This window comes from Harpia harpyja, chromosome 22, assembly GCF_026419915.1.
Source record: "Harpia harpyja isolate bHarHar1 chromosome 22, bHarHar1 primary haplotype, whole genome shotgun sequence".
Classification (NCBI taxonomy): Eukaryota; Metazoa; Chordata; class Aves; order Accipitriformes; family Accipitridae; genus Harpia; species Harpia harpyja.
Genome location: NC_068961.1, coordinates 21,561,061 through 21,585,407, shown reverse-complemented (window position 1 = coordinate 21,585,407; position 24,347 = coordinate 21,561,061). Strand labels below are relative to the sequence as shown.

General features: G+C 40.9%; 1 protein-coding gene across 2 annotated transcripts in view; it reads right to left on the bottom strand.

The window, feature by feature from the left end:
- The window catches only part of IRS2 (insulin receptor substrate 2), a 31,197-nt gene that overhangs the window by 3,145 nt on the left and 3,705 nt on the right, over positions 1-24,347 (bottom strand). The window contains exon 2 of one of the 2 annotated variants that reach the window (XM_052773905.1): positions 19,134-23,049. The exons of the other annotated variant lie outside the window; for it this stretch is intronic. Within the exon in view, the coding sequence (XP_052629865.1) occupies positions 23,024-23,049 (26 nt within the window). The 3' untranslated portion in view covers positions 19,134-23,023. Of the gene's footprint in view, positions 1-19,133; positions 23,050-24,347 lie in introns of those variants that run through there. 2 annotated transcript variants of the gene reach the window in all.

Genomic DNA, 24,347 nt, shown 5'->3' with positions numbered 1-24,347 from the left:
TGCCACCTCTATAAAGACACATTATTATATTGATTAACTCACAATATTAAGATGATTTGTTAAGGTGGTCACTAAAAATCAAAATTTCCTTAGTATGTGGCTTATCATGTAGATTTTTCCTGTTTGCTATGATATTTGGAAAGCAGCAATGCACAAACAGTAGTGATTAAACCACTGATACTGTAAATTTCACATGACAAAACATTGACACCTCATTTCGAAAGGTGCCAACTAAGTGGTAAATCCTGATACAATGTCAGGCTGCAACATTACATTCACACTAAGTGCTATTAATAGTGTCTAGTTCATTTAATAGTTTATAGCAATCTTTTTTTTTTTGTATGTTGTTATCCCCAAGTTTAAAAGTTAGATGAAAATTTTAGTTTGAAGATGTATTACACAAGTTTTCCTAAAACTTGAAGTTATTTGGAACGCCTGGGGAAACAACATTGTTACTTCGAAAAGTCTATAAAGGACATGACCCATTAATTTTGACTGTATTGACACAAGAAGTCAATATTCCTGTATATTTTTAATTCCTTCGGGATCATAAAACCAAAGTAAGTTACATATGAAACCTGGATGTCAAAGTAAGCATAGTGCTTATCTGTGGAAGTTTCAACCCATATAAGCCTCTGATAAACCAATACGAAGGCTTTTCCTTCAAGTCTACACAAAAACAAAGGTTGTCATAGCTTGGCATATATGTGAGAATTACTGAATTTCTATTGAATCTCTCAGAGCTAAGGTTTACTTAAGGAATTAGTCCTGCTGGAGTCAACTGGAGCTGCTACATGATCAGATACTTCGGATATTATGATTTTATTTCATGACACAGCTCGAGATGAATTAATAGCTTGCCAAGACCAAAAGGAGAGCATCTCATTGCCCCCTGCCCCCCCCCGGCCCTTGCCATTTATTTGCTGCCACTCTTCTGACCAGAAGCTAAGTCAAATCTACCCATTCGATCTTCAGAAAACGAGCCCGCGTTGTTTGGGCTGGGAGGGTATTTCAAATTAAGAACTTGAACTGGCTTATGATGCAACCAAGGGAGCCCCAAAACTGCCATCACCATCCAGTAAGGCTGCATGGGAGAATGTGCGGCAGGACAGATGGCTCTCAGAAGGGAGCAGAGATCCCTCGTTTGAGGAAGAGCCGCCTAACGGACCACTTTGTTCCGACTTTTGTTCCGGGAAGCAGGATAAATGCATCATGTAGGCAAACAAGCGAGTGTTTAAAGATACCTGCTGACTCTGTGTTATCGCCTTCCTCCTCCAAATGGAAACCAACCTGACAACTAAATTTAGGTTCCCAAAAGTGGCCACGTGACAGTGAAAGCCAAATAAATGGGAAAGAAAAAAAAAAAAAAAAAAAATCACGTGTTCAGACAAGTCGATCAGAGGAAGATATTTGTGTACATGCAAAGAACACAAATATGTTTCCAGAAGTATCTCAGCCTAGGGCGGTCATCAGGGAGGATTATTACCAACTGAGTAAACCTGCCATTGTTCTTACAGCACAACAGGTACTTTCCAGCCAGAATTAAACCGGAGCAGTTGAAGTGGCCGATGCTTCAAAGCATTTCCAAACTTGGTTTGTAGGGTTTTGTAGGTGGATGATGGGACTGTGGGCACAAGCCTAAGAGCCTGTGATGCAATAAACACATCATCCGATGAGTCTGTAATGCTGACCTATAACTCAAATACTAACCCAAACCTAGTCTTCAATAATGAAACTATTTCCAGACATCAATAAGCTTCGAATCAGGTTTCAAAGAAGCTTTGAATCAAGAAGGGAAAAAATAAGTACTGCCACCACTTGATCCACAGAATGGTAGCGTCAGCTTCAGAGGAAGCCCACTTGCAAGAAATAAGTTGCAAGTTCCATGCTAAAGTTAAAAAAAACCCCAACAAACAACCAAAACCCAAACCACATCAGTATCACTGTTAATTTTTACTTCAGTAATTAGTATCTTTTACTTATTTCAAGTCTCAGGTCAACATTCCACTTACACAGCAAGTCACACCAATGTACATTGTCTTTATCCAGGAATGAAGCAAAATTCCTACAGGACACAAATACATTCTTTAATAACCTCATTCCCCACGGGCATGCACAAATCAAAATACAAAGTCCAGCACTGTGTCAATACTGAAGTCTCCTCTTGGTTTTGGGCTTTATTGAGAAAAGCATCCATGATCACTGCTGAATTTCCAAAACTAAAGTCACCTGATTTCACCAGTGCTTCCCGGGGAATAAATCAGATAATAAACACAAACACACAAATTGTGGGGAAACTACCAAATACTCAAAGACTCGTTAAATATACTGTGAAGAGAATACAATGGTTAGTCAATTAAAGAAGATCTAGTCTGCTTATTAACTTTCAAAAGACAGTAAGCAATGAAGAAAAATTTTCTTAATTCCTAAAGGTAATTCTCATCTGCTAAGAAGCACACAGACAGAAACAGCTATTCATGCGGCTCACAGCAAAACACGTTGCTGGCTATTCATAGCCAGTAAATTTATTCCACCGGCAGCGCGACTGCCAGAGCGGATCAGGCATCGGGCGCAGAACCCCCAGCTCCGCCACGGGCTTCTGCCCCGACTCCAGGCACATCCCTCGCTGGCTTTGTCCCTTTGCTTCCCCTCCCCACGCCGCCTGCCAAGTCGATTAAGGCTCTGATCCCGCCGACTAACTTTTCCTGGAAGAGCAATCCTATCGATTCAACCAAATCCGGAGGTTACCGCCACGCACGTCTGCGGGCGTCAGGCCAGCCCGTCGGTCAGCACAGCCCGAGGAACCGAATCCTGCCGGCAGGGAGAGGCCTTCGGCCCCCCGACGCCCGGGAGGAGACGCACGGCCCTGGCCGGCCAGAAGAGGCAAGCGTGTCCCCCCAGCCCTGCCCGCCAAGCCGCACCGTCCACCGACGGGCACCGCGCGGGCCGCAGCCCCGCACGGCGGCGGGGCTTTCCCTGAGGGACAGCGAGGGTCCCGGCGGGCGTCCACCCGGGCCGAGCCGGCACCCAGGGCGACGGGAGAGGGTCTGCAGCGCGGCGGCCGGGGCCGCTCCGCGGGAGGGCTGCGGGGCGCAGGCGCCCGCCTCGGACGGTCGCGGCTCTGGCCGAGCGGCCCAAGGCCAGCGCGGCCCAAGGCCAGCGCGGCCCAAGGCCAGCCCCCGGGACGGCAGCGGGGAGGTGCGCCGAAGGAGCCGCATCCTGGCCTGGCTCCGACGCGTTCAGCAATTTAGTGACCGTGCTATCCTTAACGGCAGGTGCACGGGTAACCCCGTGCACGGAAGGCGACAGAGCAACTCGCGTGCTGAGCCATGGCTCTCCGCAAGCAATTCCAGGGAATCCGGGCTCCGCTCGGCAGGACCGCTCACGCCGCACGAAGCCGAGCTCGGCCATCCTCACAGCAGAAGGTTTCAGTCAGAGCGTCAACACCCGCCTCGCCAACACTGCGCAGGAAAACAGAAAGCAGCGCGCTGCAGCACTTTACAAAGCCCACGAATAATACCCATCCAAAGTAAAATGTTTCCACGTTTGATGGGAAAAACAAGTTAAACCATGAAATGGAAAAGCCACGTTGTTGTTTTTTTTTTTAAACAAGTCATGGCTGATTGTAATTGGAGACATGCTGCCCCAAGTAACTAGGCTCTTTTGGTGGGTTATTCCGCTAAGAAACAGTACGCAATGTCATTCAGATATGTCTCTGTTGTTTTACGAATTGAGAAGAGCAAGCATCGGGTCAACACAGATTCTTCGTAACTGATAATAATAATAAAAAAAAAAAAAAAATCGCTGAACTTCTTTGAAGTAGTAAAGTAGGGATTTGGCGGCCACAGTTATCTATATTAAAATAAGCTTCATAGTACTTTTGCCTCTTGTGTCAAATAGTTAAAAATTGTAACATCTTGAACTGCATTAAGGTAACCATAGGGAAAGATACCACCTTCTACAGTGGGAAAGGAAACACTAGATTATCTGGAAAAAGATGCTGCATGTCAGCACCTGGGAGTACTTTTTTTTTTTTTTTTTTTTTTGTGTGTCCCAGCATACACACAAGAGGCTAAATGTTCATCTGATGGCATGGACAAATCCCCACAATTTATAACGAGTGTCAACTTTTATACAAAGGTACTAAAAATCAAAGTAATCTGTACTTGATACCATATATTTACATGACTAACACTTATTTTACCTGCAATCTTACACTAGAGTTTAAGCAGCTGAGTCTACAGTAGAAGTACAGATGACGATGAGGGTTATGCTTAGTTGATTTCAGAATTTGATGTAATTCATGTTTCATATCATTTTGTCAATGTTCTTATAGATTTTGTAGTATAACTAAACATTAAAATGTAATTATGTGGAAAATAAAGGATTAAACTTACAAATGTCATTATAATGAATTTATAGCTAAAGTGCTGGTCCAGAAATACATTTCCCATATCAATTATAATAAAAATAGGCACTTTGAATTTAAAATTAAGAAACTAGACATGCTCATTTTTTCCAGGATTAATTGAATACAGTTGCTATTATATCTCTTCATTTCAGAGCTACAGTCACTGTGTACTATTAAACAAGTTTGTATAGATGTGATTTAATCCCATGATTAGGGATAAAATAAATTAGACAAAAACACCTCAGCATAGTACTATCTGAAATTTGTTCAATTATTCCCTCCCTTGCAAGTTGGGTATACAACCATTCAGAAACTTTACATGAAATTAAACAAAAATCAAGCTGCTTTCTCTGGGCAAACAAAATGCTAGAAAAAAAAAATTTAGTCCTTTTGGCCTTCCGGTGGGAGTTTGTAAGAGGGACAGAAACACACATGCAGAAGCAGATGTGGAAACTATACAGAAAATTTGCCACTGAAAAGATTAGTCTGTGGCAGCCAGCCAAAGAGCCACGCGACAGTTCACATGCACAGGATTTAACCATCGTGGAACAAGAAGTCACGTTCTTGGTCAATGACCACTATCATGCAACTGGCACTGCCTCCCACCTTACAACCATCACAGCATTCCTTTTTCAGCGCAGATTCAAAACCCAACGCTGCAAACGTGGCCTCAATTAGGTGGTTGGCTTGATTTTCACAGCTCCTTCCACCACACCAAGGAGAGAGCGCAGCTCTTCCCAGGAACAGGCTGACAGCAACACGCAAACTCCAGTGACCCCACTTTGCATACAAAGTGAGGCTGGAAGTTTCTGAAGACACAGAATTTTTGCAAAACAACACGCTCACCTTCCAAGTGATGAATGGCGAGGGAGGAAGGGCTTAGTGACTAACACACTGAACTACCTACCAACCCCATCCTCAGAGACACAACAAAACCAGGTGAATTAGCACATCTGCCCCTATGACATACACTGGGCAATACCCAGTGCGCACCTCTACAGCTCTGGCCTACTCACCCTATGAGGAGCTAGTCATTCTAGCTCCTTAGAGTCAAAGAGAAGAAACAGGCACCTCTAAGCAACAATTCTTCTGCCCTATTTCATGTTAGGCTCAGATGAGTATGAGTTATGCAAGATCTCCAAGTCTGTGAGGTGTATGACTTGGTATTCATTTTAGGAGCAGAGACCATACCCTTTTACACACCTTTACAATTGCTGGGAAGTTTGCTCAGCTGGGATGTCAGAGGCATATTTTTCCATCTTCTAATATACAGCAGTAGTCATTAACAAGGGCAACAAGGTCCCACAAGAAAGAAGAGCTCTTGGAAATAGAACTTGATATTCTCACACAGCTGCTGACTAAAATGCCATAGATGCTGGTGGACCTATTTCAGGCAGGTAACGGTGGGGGGAGTATAAACAGACTTCTGGTTAGATCCACAAGTGAGAACCTGACTGCCGTTCAAGATATCAATGGCCAACAGCAAAGTCCAAAGCTTCCCCTGAGCCCCTAGGTTACCTCCATCCACATGCTGGAGCTCACAATGTGAGAGTGCTCTCAAAGAGCTTAAAAGCATGCTTTTTCTCTCTCTCACTTGGGAGAAAAAGCAATCTTTTCCAGTGACTAAATTGAAGAATTATTCATATTAAAGATTTAAATATTCATGGCAACAGGGATAAGGACTCATGTAAGTTGTGGGAAGTCATGTTCACTCTCCCTTTCCATTACAGTGGGTATCTAATTATTCCATGAAAACAGCTTCAGTAAGAACGAATGAGAGCACTCTATCAAAGAATATATGGCTAGGATGCACTAGGGATGGGGAGGGGCAGGAAGAGGATTGAGATTTTCTTTCAGCCAGAAAGGTCCTGGATGCCAGTCAGTCCTGGGTGAGCGCTCTAGCCACGTAAATATTGTGGGCAGGGGCACAGAAACACTTCATCCAGGCCCTCTTTGAAAGGCTGATCCCTGCCTCCATCATTGCCAAAAAGGCTCAGGCACCCAACACCAAAAGAGGTTTCAGACTTACAGTCTTTATGGAGACTGGAGCATTCCTCCATCCTAGAGGAAGACACTTACCTTCTTTCTTTTAAAACACAAGGCTCTCCTCAATTTTCACAGTCAACTACCTGCCTGTTTTGCAAACTGACTTTCAGACTGCTTACCAAGGAGTAATCATTTATGCATCTAACCTGGCACCTAAACCCACTGGATGGTCATGCTCTAAACACTGGGCTGGCTGCTGCAGCTTTTGGACCTTCAAGTTCAGAGATATGGCCAGAGGGATGCTGGTCCTCACAGCAGAGAGACATGGGGAGTGAAGGGAGAGAGAAAGCAAGCAGGGAAGGTCTGAGAGAAACAACCTGGCACACGCGGGAGGGCAATCTTTTCCCCTCTGCTTTCTCTTGTTGTCACACCCTCACTTAAAACTCTGAGCATCTGGTAGTAGGATAGAAAAAGATTTTAAAGGATGATTTTCAATTTGTCAATGCTTTTCTGGGAATCTTTTGTGTTCTCACTGTTGCCAGTGTGAATCAGTCAGTAATAAAGGAGTGAGGGAGAGATGAAGCTAGGCAAGAAGTTGCAGACTTCACGGTCTGTGATGAAAAGACACCACCCTCCCCAATACCATTTAGTGAAATGAGCAATACCATCCAAAACAGCTGCACCAAAGCAGGCTAAAGGCTCCTCTAATCCAGTTTCCTCTCTCTGACAGTGGGTCAAAAGCAGCTCATTTTTATAGTCTTGCTTAACCAAGACAAGCATATGGAGAAACTTCCCCAAATTCTCATCTACCTTCTAATGATTTACCTATCAAGGACCTCCTGCACTTCACCTCCCTTCATGGAAACCTTTAGTACCCTGTAGCCTGGAGTTTCACATGTGAACTACAGGCTGCAAGAAGAATGATTTCCCTCTGCTTGTTCTGAACCTGCCACACGTTAGCTTAATGCCCTCAATAAAGCTGAAGTCTTACTTCCCACGTGCAGTTAAGACTCACAGTCCATATATTATCACACGTTGTCCTTTTACTCTCTATATGGAGACACGCAGCAACAGAACCACAATTCCCCCGTACGGACGTTTCCTATCTACAACCTGAGAGCACAATGGAAACGCTCAAAAACATGGTGCCAAATCATTTCTATACAACCCTACAAAAACTAGGATGAAAAGCCCTGTGCAGCTGGCCAACACCTTTTGCAGGATTCCTGGAAGAAGAAAAACTATGCTATATGTTACCTGAAAAGGTTCCTAACACTTTGATGGGAAATCAGTTGCACTGTGTATGTGGACTGCAGTAGAGGGAGGGAAAAGAAATTCTCTATGAGAAGAGAAAAAAGCACCCACAGATGTACAGTGTTTCTCAAGAAAGGTCACTATTTTATTTTGGCCGTTTACTTCAAGTCTGCTCTTTAGGACAAAAAAAGAGGGGAAAAAGAGATACCCTCTTTTTACTTAATTTCCTAATAGGTTCTCAATATTTGACAGAGATAGCTCCTACAATTTATTTTCATCGTAACCAAACCTTTCTCAGTAGGTTTACACAAAGAAGATTTCTTCCCCTCTGTTTTTTTTTTTTTTTGAGGTTTGTTCTGTTCAAGTTTGAAGAGCTTTTTTCCATGGGACCAGGTTGGGATCCTTTTCTCACATGGAAAGAAGAATGAGCTGTTGCATTTTGGGTAGTATTGCTTAGAAAATATAAGAACAATTTACTTTCTCAATTTTGTATCTTTTGAAGTATCATTACTGAGTCGTTAAACAGCTACATATTTCACTTCAGCTATTCACCTTGTTGCATATAATACTACCCCTGTTCTTTTAAAACTGTCTTGTAGTTCAGAGTTGTTAACACACTAGCACATATCATGTTAAGCCCTTAACCTTTTTGCTGTATTAATTCCACTTAATAATTCAAGCTTCTATATACAAACATTTGGATTAAAAAAAAAAAGGTAAAATATTTCAATTAATAAAGCCAGAGTCTCCTTATTGTAAAGCCTTTTTTATTCTGTAAACTTTGGGGTTTTTATATTGCTGTTGTTAGAAACCTCTATTAATGGAGCCTATAGTTCCAGGCACTGTATATACACATAGGCACAATATATTTTTCTACTAACCACAGTAAATTAACTGAATAGAGCTGTGATTATGATTTACCAAATGTATTGCTGCTGTTAGCAACACATAAAAGAACTAAAAAAAAAAAAAACCAACCTAAAAAACCCAAAACAAAACAAAAAATCAACACCACCACGCCCAACACCCCCCCCCAAACAACCCCAACAAACCCACTCCAAGAAAGTGCTTGGAAACAACACTGCAAAAAGAATTTGGAAGACTAAATTTGTGGAAAAAGCTATTACAACAAAACCTTGTGAAAAGATGAAGTTGAACTTCCCCATACTACCAGACCACTGACAAACCTCTCATGATGAGGGGGAGCTAAATCCAAAGCACAGCCTTACAAGTTCATCACACATTAGGGATGCGGCTCCCAGCTGCCGCTCAAGCTGTAACCAGCAGTTTTTCCTCCAAGCAGAGCAAGCTGCTCCTCATTGCATCACCCCTGAGCATGTTCCTTCACTTCATCCGCAACACACCTTGGCACTTTGCGTGTGACACCAGCCATCGCCGGCTTCAGTATGCTGTCACGGACACGCTACACAACACAAAGATGGGAAACCACCTGTTTTCTGTGAATAATTTTCTTTTTTAAGCCTTAAAAATATTTCTGCAGGAACATTATGTCCGACTTTGACTTACAAGTTCAGCTTATCGCTGGTCAGAACCATTTGCAGATCTATTTCTGCTCATTAGAGTACTACTCCTTACCCCCGTGGCATCTGGTCCCACAGTTCAGACGTGGTATTTGGGAGACAGATCCTGCCCAGAACCGAGAGTGCCGAGTTTAAGCAAATGCTTTATAACACCTCCACAGAGAACAATCAAAACACTGTACCCTTTTCTCAGGTACACAATGGGATTATGATCATCTCTCCAGATAAAGTTTATAAAAGTACTCCTAGCCAGCTTGTTAACGACCATGAGCCGAGCTCTCATTAACTTCCTTGGGACCATAGGCTTGGAACCCACACCTGGAACAGCGGATACTGTCCGAAAGCCAGGCTCACACACCTTGCGAGGTGCCCCGTCCCTGCCGATTTCAATGTCTTCGTCTGCTTCAGCCTTAATACTCATCGCTCCACAGCAACCCACTAAGTCTCCTTGAGAACAGCCACTCTAACATAATCCCCCAGCAGACATTTCCTACTATTCCTTCAATAAACAGACAAACACCCTAGTAATCAAAGCAAAACAATGTCTCAAAGAGCATTATTTGTAGACTTCTTATTTACAAACCGGATTGTATTCTCCCTTGCATCAAATGCGTTTCTGAGCAATGCTAGAAAACAATGTTTTAATGTTGCATTTTTAAAACAAACAGGGGCACCTGTAACTTCCTGTTCTGAATTTAATCTTGAGATGAACTGGCATTTCTTTCTGAAGCTGGTACGGATTGTATTGCCTACAGAATCTAGTATTATGTTAAGACATGAAAGGAGAGGATGTACTTTTTGTCACATGGGCATCATAAATATCATCCATGTATCACTCCTGGAGGGTAACAAATACTCTGTTGGAAAGCATAGGCAAAAAGCTTAGTAAACTGTTTAGAAAAGTAATTTTGCTGGTTAAAATTTATCTTCTGAGAATACCACTTTCAAAACTGAAAGCTGGTCATAAAATAACTTGTGATAGCAGAAAGCACATAGAGTAATTACCTCCTCTGTCTTACTCAGATATTACTTTCTTTCTCAAGCAAGAAACACAGATTGTACTGAATGAATGAGGCTGTTCCCAGCCCCACTGGACGTGCCTTGAATCCTCCCCATCTAATAGTTTACTGCAGAAATAAAAGTGAAGCAGGCCCACATTCATTAGCTCTGCAAGACCAAACAGACACTAAAGCTTCACTTTTAAGAAAGGCAGCTGAAGAAGGTGAATGCAAAATGCCAAGTTTTACCCACCCTAAGGAACAAGAATATCTGAGACATGCAATGAATCTCAGCTTAGAAAACAGCATTTATTTCATTGTTGTTCAGCCACGAGACCTGCAGTACAAAATATTACCTTCCCCAAGAAAAAAATTGTTAAAATACGAAAAAATACTATGCCATCAGAGCACAGTGTGCTTTCACAGCACTTTTCTCAAAGCTTCAGAGAGACTTTTCAAAAAAGGACCAAAAAAATTAGCATCACTTACGTGCAATATTGCTAACTCCAGACAGAGCAAGATGCACTTCTAGAATTACAAGAGCTCTCAGTAAATATTTACATGAACAGAGCTGTACTCTACTCTCTCACCCATTCTGTTTTCTCCTCCTCTCCCAAGTGCTCTCACACAGGTGACTGTTTTGTTTCATGGCTCCCCTGATTTGTTGCCAGTAAATAGGTTTATAAGCAACCACTGACACTTAATTTGCTTAAAAAGGCTCACCTGTACCTCATAGAGCATTTTTGAAAAATACATTTTACTTACAGCAATATACCAGACCACACAACTATATAACTGATGCTGTCATCTTTTTGAAATTGTATTACGTTGCTGGGACTGTTTCTATGGAACAGATTAAACCCCATCTTGGTCATTTAAGACAGGATACTTAAGAGTTTGGCTCTAGTCCCATGATGCTCAGCACAGAATTCCCCTAGACTTCAGGGAGGTTTTCCCGTACATAAAGACCCACGTGTGTTTTCTCCCATTGCCAGCATCCCAGCTCTCTGAAGTTGCTTAGGACATCTCAAGGAGGTGTGATGAACACTTCAGGACGTCACATTAAGGAACTCTAGCCTCCTGCAAGATACTGTGCAGCAGGTGAGACTTTAGAAAGCGAAGATGCTGTTCTAGAAGGATGCTCCATGAAGAATGGAAAAGGAAAGATCACAGACAACGTGCGTGAACAAATACTTTGCAAAACACCAGCATTTCCCCCAAGGTGCCTGTGCCTTTAAAGCCCCAGTTTGCTCCCAAGTGCTAAGGCCCTGACACTGCTGCCTGTTTCATGTATTGTGACTGAGTGGGACACACATTGAAAAGCCTTCAGCCAACAGTGCAGCAGCTGCATAGCTAGAGAAAACACAAATCCCTTTTAATTTCACATTTACTGAACAAGTACAATACATTATCAACTAGCTGGAGTACAGGCCAGGTCAGGCAGGAACACTTCGCTATGCCAGCTGATCCACATATGAATATCCATCTCATTTCAAGTCCTTCTGCTTAAAATAGACTCCACGCAGCAAGTTTGATTTCACAAGCCACAGACCTCTGGAAGGTAGATGTTCCATTCATGCCAAGCGTATAGGCTCCCTCTAAAGTCAGGGAAGACGGGCTTGTGCCAGTCTCTGGGTCTGGCTCTGACCAGCCTCTTCGACACTGAAAAGGCACCTGCATCCTTCCAGTGACCACCTATGGGAGCCAGGTCCTTATTTTAAGAGGACTGTTTCGGTAGGCTCCTAATAAGGTGCAAATGGGTGTCTACAGACCAGGCCAAACCTCTCGGTTCTACGTAAAGTGCAAGAACACCGGCTAGATGAAAAAAACCCACCATATACGTGGAAATCTAAAACGGGAACATGGACCCTCAGGACACACTGGAGACAGCTGAGCTGGAATCTGCAACACGTAAAAAACCAACCAGCCCACCTCAGGCACTAATAAAAGGCACAACAATTTTGACAGTGTCTTCCACTTTGATGCCTCAGCCTCTCCAACTGTCATCAAAAAAGTCTCTTAAGTGGAGGGGAAAAAAAAAAAAAAAAAGCCAGATTCAATCTGTGTTTGAGACAAGAGACCACAGATACACTTTCCTATACAGCAGGAATAAGACTTGGGCAAAATCAATTAAATATTGTCATAAAACACATATAAACCCAACATGAACAGGCTGTAAACAACTGGCTCCTCCACATCACAGCTTTCCAAATTACAGTCCACGGACTACTTTATACTGCATCAGGGGTCCTTATTTCCAGTAGCTATTTTTAATTAAAGTACATTGAAAAAATTGAAGTAATTAATTATTACTATTCCAGAAAGACATTATATGGCCACAAATGGCCCCAAAAAGGGACCTAAGACAATCCATGAGAAAGAAGAGAAATGGTTCCAAGCCTCCCTATTAAGATCTCATCGCTGCTATGAAAAATCTTGGAAACTTCTGTCAAATTAAAAATCATCACATTACAGAAGCAGGAGAAGTTTAAGAAAGGTGCCACCATATACACCAAGACAAACACATATACTAGGAAGAAAAAAAACCCTCCGGTAGCATCTGATCCAATGAAGAAACAGAATTTCATACTTAAAAGACAGATGGCAATGCTGTTCATTCCGACAGTTACAGTCACAGCCCCACTATGCTACATCCTGTACTAACATGGGTACTGCTTATTTCCAGTGTTTCTCCTAAACTAAATCATGGAATTTGGACAAGAGTTTCCTGCCCCTGGATTACCTGACAATTACCAAATATAATTCTTTTTAGCACGGTGCTTTTTTTTTTTAACTGATGAGACAACAGGCTTTTATGTATCAAATACACTTTATTCCCTTCTTCCAGGTAAGGATTTGCTTTCTTTGTATCTGATGCAAATAACAAGTTAATATATTTTGAGACATACCAAAATGTAAAATGTTTCTTTGACTACAGAAGCAAAATGAAGATCTTATTCAGGTACACACACACAAAACCACAGCTACACTAGTGAGTAAGATAAAGCCACTTGACAGTTCAATAAAACAATGGTTTTACATGATAAAAAAAAATTAAAAGACTGCAAAGAAGAAATTTAACATACAGTTTCAACAAAGGATTTATTTGTCTACTGTTTTGCCATCTTCAGCAGAACTTAATAGAACTTTGCCTCCAGAGTGGAATGAAGAAGAGTCGGCTGCTCAGGTAGCCCATTACAAAATGTATGGGAAAATGCCTCAAGAAGACAAGCTAAAAATCAGTGCCTGATAAAGAGGCTGGGATCTAAAGCCAACTCACAGGAAATACTGAGAGCATCTTCAGAGTTAAGATGTCCTTAGTCAGGTAAGATGTCTACACTTCATTCTGCTCAGGGTGGAGAGTCTGAAGTTGTCCCCTACACGCCAACCCTCAAAAGAGCTCACTATTTCCCAGGTACATGTTCTAAAGTCCCAGCACCCTTTTTTTTTTTTTTTTTTTTTTTAATAAACTTCAGCATTCTGCTTCTATGCTTAATTAAGGAAACAGAGCAAGCTGCACGACAACATTATGGAAATTATTTATAAAAGCAATACAATCATATTCTTTGGCAAAGTAAAAATAAGCAGAATACAAGCCTGAGTCTACATGACCAAAAATACCATGTAAATAACTCTCCATATGTTTTTTAAAATAGTATCTTTGAAATGTTATCCCCTTGTAAAAGCATCAACAGCCAATCTATGAGTACAAAGAAAATGGGGAATATCTACTGACGAGTGAGAGGAATAGAAAAAGTTCCAATATTTTCTCTTACTATGACAACATAGCATCCACCTGGCCAGCATGGCAAGTTAAAGCTTGCCATGTCTGTGACTGATTAAGCAGACTCAAGACTTAGGGAACAATTTCAGGCTCGCAGGAGACTCTCTCATGACAACTCCATCAAAGAGCAGCGTGGTATCTAAACATCCTACATAGCTCATTCACAGCACAGACCAGCTCCTCCTGCATTCAGGCACACCAGTGTGACTGCGCTCACTCAAGCTGCAAGATCTAAGTCTATCTTCTTCCACCTCCTAGCATAGTCAAGTATACATTTATTAAAACAAAAGTCCATCAATTTATTTCCTGAGAGCTGAATTCTAGTTCTACTAAAAATCAGTTACAAAAAAGTCCAGCTATTTCACTACTATGAAGTAGGTTTGGTTTTGGTTGGTTGTTGTTGTGGGGTTTTTTGGTTTTGGTTTTTTTTTTGAATAACAGATGGACTATCTCACGTTACCGAATCTTACAAAGCTTCTAGTTTACTGTCACTTGAACATTCATACTAACAGAAAAAAATTAAAGAGAGGACCTGGACTAGAAATCGCTTATAGTGCTGAAATACACTGGTGCATTTGTATCTGGAAATCATCCTATTGGCTAACATTCAACAACAGAGTACTACCAATTTATTTATTTAGAACCCACGCAATCTACTCTTTATTTAAAAATACACCAGTTACAGTTAAAGTTAAAAGCTTATCATGACAGGATTTTCATTTGATATTTAAAGATTAAAACAGAACAGTATAATAAGTTACCTTTCTGTAGATATCCAAAAGAAAGCAATATTATCCTAGCACTCATTGGTGCATGTTAGAACCTCTCGCTGGTATTTGTGAGAGTAACTGCTAGACTATTGGGATTATGAAGTCATAAGTACCAACCATTTTAAGTTTATGGCCAATTCTCTCAAGTATTCTGTGCCTCAGGATCATATATATATGCACTTATTCCTAATGCTCCTCCACATAGTCATTTCTCTATAACTATTGTGAAAATCATAAGCACTAATTCTGTAACTTCACCATTGAGGGGAATTATGTACCCTTGCATTAAGTTATACAAGTCTGATTCCAAATCCAAACATAAATGTTCAAAGTTTTATGCTAGGTCAAAACTAATTAGTGGTAAATAATTTTATTATAAAGTGACTTTTCATAGTTCACAAACAACTTTAATATTAATCACCATCACAAATCTTTATCAATAGTTTCTGTACAAGATTGGTACAACAAACACATAACTTTTCTTTTTGTTATGTTAAAGAGACAGTACTATTATACTTGTATTTCATTAATTTTGGCAGAAATAATTGCTCGGGACTGAAATCTGTCGTAAAAGATGCAAGTCCAACCCCCTGTAAACTATTCCAAATGTTTACGTTGTATAAAGGAATGATGTTACAACACAGCCAAGTGCAACTGCCCAACACAAGAATTTTACCTCCACCTTACAGATCCAAATCTCCTAATTCCCTCACAAGAAGTCTTTTTTGGGTATCAATGAAAATTTTGGTTAGACACGTCACCTGACATTTGGTCTGCCTTTTAAAGTAAATTAAAACCACTCACTGGAGTTTTTGAAAAAAAAAAAAAAAAAAAAATCAGTATCAGAGAAACTGGTAAAAAGACTACAGGTGAAATTCACACCACAACTTCTCAATCGCTGAAGCACTGGAGAGACCACAGTTGTTGAAGCAGTCAACTTGGTGATGTAAAGGGGTTTTGCATTGACTAGAAAACTGATGGGGTTTGCATCCATTCATTAATTCTATTCTTATTTCTTTTAAATAATGCCAAAATGTAGCATTAGCGGTTATTGCGAATAACTTTCTATAGCCTCAGTTATCCCCATCAGCAAAGGCAGACTAAGCCAGCACACCATTATTGTTTTCTTGTTCTTGAGTAACTGTTCAACACTACTGTCTCCTACATAAGAGTTAAGCCTCACTCTCCCCCCAAAAGACTGTCAGACGTCTTGTTCAATCAATCTTGTGACTTCTGGTCAGAAAAAACCTAGATCCGAAGGGGCAGCGAGGGGGGGGGAATCTTCCGAATTTTCATTCCATGCATTAGTTTGACAATGCTACCCAATTTAATGAGGGGTTAAATTGGACATGAGGACTGTCTTAAAAACTGTTTTTAAATAATATACTGCCTGGGAGGACACAACGCAAGAGGCAAATCTAAAACTGCTTAGATCTTATTTCATTGACATGATTTTCCCACTGTTACTGGAATGATTTATTGATTTGCCTTTGACTGAAGAGAAGCAAAGTCCTCTGCCTCAAGCGGCACGGACAGTGTTGCTCTCAGCCTACTTTACAGTATCTGTGAAACACACTTAGAAATTGAGACCCAATGGAACAATGAGTTTCATACCTTATGCTCATCATCACAGCATGTATCAAACAGATTTTACTAAAGCATCACCTGGAAAAGCTTGGAAAATTCTCCACTGTGCTCTACTGTTTCTAAGAAACTTCTGCTGTTTCTGGTATCAGCAAGTTTGCTATTCTGGCATCACACTAAAGACCCAGCGCCTCCATTTCTGACCCCTTCAAACAAAAACAAGCTGCTCAACAATGTCTAATCCGTGCGTCATGTAATCCTGCTTAATACTCTACAAACTCTGGGTAATATTTGGGTAGTTTTTAAATTTAGCAAAGAACATCCTGGCCTACTTCAAAGATACCCTTGCCTTGGGTAGCATCCCCTAGAAACGTCGCCCACACTCATTTCAAAGAAGAAAAGCAAACACGCATAAATGCATAAGAGAAATGAACAAAAGATAAAATAAGAGATCCTGGTCTAATGACATGATAAAAACATGTAATATTACAAACCGAATGATCGAAATGGGAATGCATTACGCAAGCACCAACCATACCACTCGAACAATTAAAGAGACATTCTGACTTTCTGATGCCGCTTTGGCCCCATTTACCAGCGGAGGACAGAGCCCTGCGCGAGTACATCCGACCTCCCGCTTCCAGCGAGGGCAGACTCTGCCGCAGAGGACCGTGGCACGGCCAGCTCAGTCACACAAGCCTTCCTCCCGTCGACACAGAGCTATTTATATAAAGTCGGCTATCGCTCTGCCAGAGAAACAGAAAATCCCTTCTTTGAGACGTTGTTCGCTTTCTGCAGCATCATTACCTTAAAAGCGGCTCGCACTGCAAACACTGCCAAAGAGGTCTAAATCAAATTCCATGATAATTCTTCAGTATACCGTTCTGACTCTCCTTCCTAAGATCTCTCAGACCCTCGCTGAAGGACAAAAATATGTTCCTATTTTGTTTAGGCTGTCAGGCAGACAGTCTCCAATCATTAGCCTCTTGTCAACAGCGATGCTGGGGTAGATTACCAGTGCGCAGTGCTTGTAATGGCAGGTGCATGGCCCTGGGGCTGCCATCTGCCAGGAAGGAAGCGTTCTCCTCTAGGATGCTGAAGAGATTGACAAATAATGTAAACAAAACCCTGAATCTTTCCTAATCTATGGAATCAAGCTATGGCATTACCCTTCTGCAATGTAGATGTTACTATCGGAGGTGGGGGCTTAGGTCTGGGGCTTGGGTTGGGTTTTTTTCACTCTTAACTATTTCTGCGATTGATTTGCTGAGATAAAAAACACACTCTAAAATAACTTTTATTTAACCGAGACAGGCAAATCTGGATTTGAAAACAAACAAAAAACCACCCTAGTATCAAAGATGTTTGTTTTGAAAAGTATTTCCCCACTGTTAATTTGTAATGTACCTCTTTACAGACTGTGTTGCCCTTCACTGTGCACAAGAACTGGATTTTTTAACTACTATTTTTGATACACCTATACACAATTTTGGGCCATCATCACTGGTAAAAAATTGAGAACATCTCTTCTGAAAAATTTCTTTCAAAGTAAAAAAAACCTGGACAGTAACAGAACTCTGGGTGAGTATTGTCTTTGGTCTTGTAAATCGATTTGCAAAGGGATTTCTCATGATCAGATTGAACATCTTTCCTATACAGTTTAGTGACCCATTTTTCACCTCAGCTACCAAGCAATAGCACACCTCCGTGCAAATGTGCACACACTTACCAGACTAGTTGCTGCGATCACACTTATTCTTCAGGAAAGTTATTCCTTACTGTCTAACCGGCCACACAGAGGAGATTACACACTACTGCTGCCTTTGAGCGAGCCTCAAACGTTACTGTATGTGTTAGCACTTTAACACTCCATGAAGTGTATTTTTTAGGTGAGCCTCTGTAAAGATGTAAGCAATCTTTACATTGATTTCTCTGTGGTTTGGATCAGGCTTATAATACCTAAGCCTTAAAACCTTGCTTTAAATACAAACACGACCCTACAACTAAGGGATTCATCCTACCTAAATTAGTGTGGAAACTGCAAATGCAATCCAAACCAGTAATCCTGGTTTCCTCTACAGCTGACAGAGACGCAGGTGAAAATCCATGCTACTTTATAACTTGCATTTCAAAGAGGTGGTGGGAGCAGTTGCCCTTGCTGGCTCTGTTCACTGCTGCTGGTTCTCGAGATCGCCTGACGGACTGACTGACCCAAGATGCCCACGTGCTGGATGGCTAAAGGCAGCTGAGACAAACACAAGTGTAAAAAAAAAACCAAGAAAAGTTTTCCTTTTGAAAGGCTGCAGGAAGAAAACCAGCCTTTTCAACAACCGGCAGCAAGGGGACTACTCAGCTGAACTTGGCTTTTCAAGGCTGCCGCTCTTGACCCCCTACATCCATACGCACAAAAACTTTAAAAATAACTACATGCCATACAACAGACACACAAACAAAACATATCCAAACTCTGGGGTCACTACACCACTTCCTAAAAACTCAAAGGATGCTACAGATTTCCATGTATACACAGATGGCTTCTAAGCAAACATTGTAAGAAACTACAACAAAAACCAGAGTTGTGAAACCCTCATAACTGCACGCCCTGATTTATCAAATCAGTTGCTATATGCACTTCAAATTGCTGTTACACACACTGCGCCAACACAACGTTCGAACTTCCACAAACTCTGCTGAAGTATGTCATGACTAATACACAACACACCTAGACACAAAGAGAAAACATATGGATGACCAGTACACAAAAGCACACTATACCTCGACAAATTGGGAAAAAAAGACCCCAGATACAGCCATTTCTTTATGTGTTTATTACTTTAAAAAGAAACATATTAACGGTGCTTTAGAAAAAATCTGATAGAAACAGAAAATACCTGGATGTACTTATGTTGCCCTTTAACTGCTGAATAGGGAGGAAAGTTAGGCTACATACACTAACTCCAGCTTAATTCTTCTGTGGATGCTTGCTGTGTTTCAACTTTTAAACCACTTCAGCATTCCAGTGTAATTAATGCTATTTAAAAATAATAGTAAATCAAGTGTAAAGAAACCCATGTTATTCTCTCCTTATTAAAAAAAAACCAAAACACCACCACCATATAAAACATGTCCTAATGCTCTTTCTGTTCAAACATTCCTTTATCCATTTTACTTACAAGCGAACGTTAGTCTCTGTAGCTATCTTGAAAGAAATCAAGTAATCAGAAGCAATCATCAACCTAAGCATTTCCTCTGCCTTGAGCAATGACTGTACTGGTTCATTTTAGAACAAACCCACCATTCAACTTGGTCTATAACAATTTATCTTAAATGACTCAAAGTAACCATGACATTCTTTCTATACGCAGTATAGCTAAACATAATTTAAAGTATAAAGCAAAATAAAAGTCTAATAGATGTTACACATTTTAATATTCTATTTGCTTGTAAAAAGCTGACATCCGTATAATCAACATAATTTAAAATATCAAAGGCTTCATTTAATCTTAGATAACCTCAGTTTACATCTTGTGTTTCACAAGTGGCACTGCTGGGTGCAGACCTAACCATTTTCATTTGGACAGCTGTGAAATGATTTTTAATAATAAAAATCACCTAGTAATAATCACCTCAGATTTTTAATTCTAAGCGTAAGAGGTTAAAAAAAAAAATCAAACTATGTAAGGTTATTAAAAGCAGTTCAGTTCTTCCTGCTGTTAATTGTCATGTTCTCACAGAACTTGTCAGTAAGAGAAACTACTACAGCTAATTTATTCAAATACAGACTTTAGAAGATGTATAGATTTGTAACACCGCATATACTTCTTTTAATACTTTTAAGAAGTTATTTTAAAATGAATACAAGTTTTGTTAAAGATACAATTAAACATTCTCATGCTGCTCTGAGAACCAAAACTTTACGGCTGTTGGCATATTAGAGGGGGAAGGAAAAAAAACCTTAATAATATAATTCATCGTGCAAAGTAATCCCAGAGAAAAAGGAAAACAAGGGTTATTTCTTGAATTATCTAAAATGTCATTAGAAAGACACAGGAAGAGATTTCTTAAGATAGGCTTTTTATTGTTTAGGTGCAATCATAAAACCCTCACAAAAGTAAGAGCTAATTGACAAGGCTGGGGGGGGTCATTATTATAAAAAATCACCTTATTACGATCTCAACTAGATGCATTACAGATGATTTCTTTAAATAAATCAAGACAAAAGAAACTAACACAGGAGGAAAACCACCCTCAGGGTTTTTTTGCACCATTACACATAGTATCTGTTCAATTTTAGGAAACTAGACCAACTACTAGAAACATTTACAAGTTACAGAGCATTTGTTAATGGAAAAGAAAACAAAATTAAAGATAACCCACCCAACTCTGGTGTTTTCAATTAAGCAAAATTCCTTATTACACACCCACTAAATTTAACAGGAATTTTACTTAAGAATTCCATGATTACACACAAAGCGTAAAATCTTAACCCCACCAAAATAGAGAGAAAACTCCCATCTGACTTCAATAGAACTAAGATCCACCATAAAGAGTCACATCGTTATTGGGTGTAATCTGTCATAAATACACTGGAATAAGTAGTTTACACTATACAAGAGAAATGAGTGTAAATGTCTCCATAATGAAAACCACACACAGTTCATAAGTTTTTAAGCAAAAAAGCAGTCATAATTTAAGAACAAAGGCTAATTATCAGCAAGTAACAAGTTTTAACCAACCAGTAACAGTATTATTTTATTTACACATCAGATGAAGGCAAGTGTTTCTCCAATTCTTAAATATTTGCACACTTTCAGAACACAGTAAAACTAAACGAACTGGTAATTTCGAGCAACCTTTTAATTTTGCTGTTTTGACAGCAGTTGTGGATGCACTCGCTTGCTCTTGCCATGACAGGATAATATGGACAGGGATCTCCGCAAGCACAGCACTCCCTACAGCAGGGGCAAGTTACTGATAGCAGAGAGACAAGCTACACGTGAAAACCAGCCACCTTTAAATGATACAAGTAATTTCGCTTAAAACACTTATCCACGCGAAAACACATCTACTGCTACAGACCATCAGGAAGAATTCAAACTGGTTTTTTACATGTATTTTACACAAATCGAAATATTAACTTACTGAGAAGGTAATTACAAGGAGCTCGTTTGCATACCCTGTATCTCTGAGATTCTCCTGTTCCAAATATTAAATATATGTGGATTCTCCATTGTCTTAAAATTGCTAGAAACCTCTCTTGGTTTTTGAAGAAGCTTTGAAGAAGTTAAGCTTCTCACTTTGCTAATATAGTTAAAAACAAAATTTGAAAAAAGTGCAAACAGCTAAGTAAACAATGCTGATCATATATAAGCTATCTCTTGTGCAAACCATTAATTTTTACAAAATTAGATTCTCTCAAATCTACCTGAATTACTACTGTGTCAAAATAATCTTGCTTATGCTCAAAATACAGTTTTCTTTAAATTGCATAAGTGTTTCTCTGTAAAAGATGAAATTCTTAGTAGGCTCCCAAATCACAATGCTTGAAATTCAAATACACTGGCACAATACTCGGTGACCTTTTTAGACAGTGGCAGAGGTCCTTCCGTAAACAAACTTCGGTGTGAAATCCCAATGAAAACCAAAAGAGAAACTAGGAAATTTGCAAAAGTTAATGACCTGATTCGACTTACACCGGTAAAGTCCTTTGTGATACATGCCTCCTTCCCCACGCTACGACTGCTTCAGTTTGCCTGCCACAAGTGCAATTAACCCGAAACCCCGATTTTGGTACCCAGCCCTGCACACTGCGGACTGATGGTGCTCGTGTGAGGCTTTTCCTTACCGCCTGGGCCTGACACCGGCCGCATTAATCCCCGAGCCCCGTCACCCAGCAGGCGTGCACGCTCCTCGGGGAAGCGGGGAAGACAGCCAGCCTTGCCTCCTACAGCCAGAGCAAACCTCAGCCAGCTTCCCCGCATCACTTCTCCATGGGGTCTGCGTTTAAAGGCTTACGGGAAGGAGGAAAAATAAATACACATGCAGATTAAATACTGAAATAAGGCAAGCCTAGAACCTCCCTTTGACAAATGTGCAGCAGAACTGAACCCTCTCCTCTGCACGCCGCCGTGCACCCAGTGAACGCGGCGACGCTCACTGCCCTCTCCTTTTGTTTACCGGATGGCAAGGACAGCAGTCGGTTCCCCCTGCTTCTCTGACCAACCAGCTCTTTCATTCCCACTTTTCACCTGGACGGTGACCGCGCTCCCACCCACTCCCGGTTTTCTCGGTGCCCCCCACCCCCCTCTTAGGGTCAGCACTTTGGGGAATGCTGTGGAAATAGCTCTTTCCCAACACGGGGCTTGGTTTGCAGCTGGGGCTGTAGGTGGCTCAAGAAAAACTCCTCGTTTCTGTGAAAAGTCACTCTGCAAAGCAAGGGGCACGATAGTTTGTTGGTGCCCGCGACCAAGGCTGGACACGGAGAGCGGTAACTGCAGCACCCGCACCCCTCCAGGTCGAGCCACAGGGATCCTGAACACGACCCCAGCAAAACTAAAAGCAACAGACAAGTAACGCTGCCCTCAGCCCTTCCAGTCATTCAGAATAAGCGTTCATCCTTTCAAACTCTGACATTTCATTCAACAATCCTCTCGTCTTAATTAGGTTCAAAGCTTGCTCCGCAAACGGTGAATCTCTCATCTTTTCCATCTTCCTGTACTTCCTATCAAAAGAGAAAATATTTTCTTCTTCAAAATCAACTAGCTACTAAGAAAAAAGAAAAAACTGCAAGTGGCTCTTACAAACTCTTGCTGTTTGCTTATTGTTGATGACCTCTATCAGCACTGTGAATACAGAAGCAATACCTATTCACCTCCAAGCAACTGCTTTTACGAGGTATGTCATTTTACCGAGCTAGACCCATAAACACATATTACAGCTATACATGCATATGGGTTTAAAATACCGTGTCTTGCATAAATTCAAGAGCAAAGAGAATCCCTGCGGTGTCTCATCATTAACTTTTCATCCCTGACAGACTGGCTGTTCTGTGCCCTCCTCAACCAGCCCCCAGTTGTGTACAAACTCTCACTCGCTAAGAGGAGGCAGGCTGCTATTTTGGGGGGTGGGGTGGAGGTGGGGGTGCATTTCTTTGTTTTGGTTTGGTTTTTTTTTTTTTAAAACCAGCAAAACTAGCACCTCAACAAAGGAACAGCTACATAATCAAATCCCAAATTCCCTCTCACCCCAAGTTTCAGATTTCTTCGGTTTGCTGTTGTCTTTGAACACCCAGCATTTGCAATCCATATAAAAGCAAGGCAACCAACTGGTCATTCAGGCTGGGACTGAGCTGCCAGCTGGAACGCAGTCAGGCACCACCATAGGGTGGGCCTTGAAATGAAATGTGCGATACAACATGCAACAGCTCATGCCTATAGTGACTTCTGGAAAGAATTATTTTTTTTTTTTAAATTCACATTCCATGCTCACCATGATTTACTGTTAAAACTTTTGCGAGAGATAAGATATTTCAAAACCAAGATATTAAATTTATCCTTCTCATTTTAGTAGGATTGACCTTCCCAGCCAGAGAGCCAAGGATTTTTTTTGTAATCTGATGTCCTCAGTCCAACAACCCTGTTTTTTAACTCCATCGTTTTACATTTTTAAATAGCATTTAGAAGCTGCATTAACATAAACTATTTTGGTCACATTTTCCAAACACTTTCCAGAATCTTACATAAGAAAACTCTGAAGTACAGCCCAAACATAGCAACCGTGTAAACATTAGCTTCTATTGGGGTACCCAGAAGTATACACTCGTAATAGTAGCACAGAATTCAAACGTGAAGAAATATCCCAAAATTGAACTTTTTCTCACACAAAGAGCCAGCGAGTTCCTCCAAGGCCGTTTATTCCAGGATGTGTCAGGGGAAAAAGAAATCTTTAAGAAAGCGAGGAGGGACAGGGCCCTACCCCACACCACACAACCCCGCGGCGAGGAACAACCAAGCACAAACA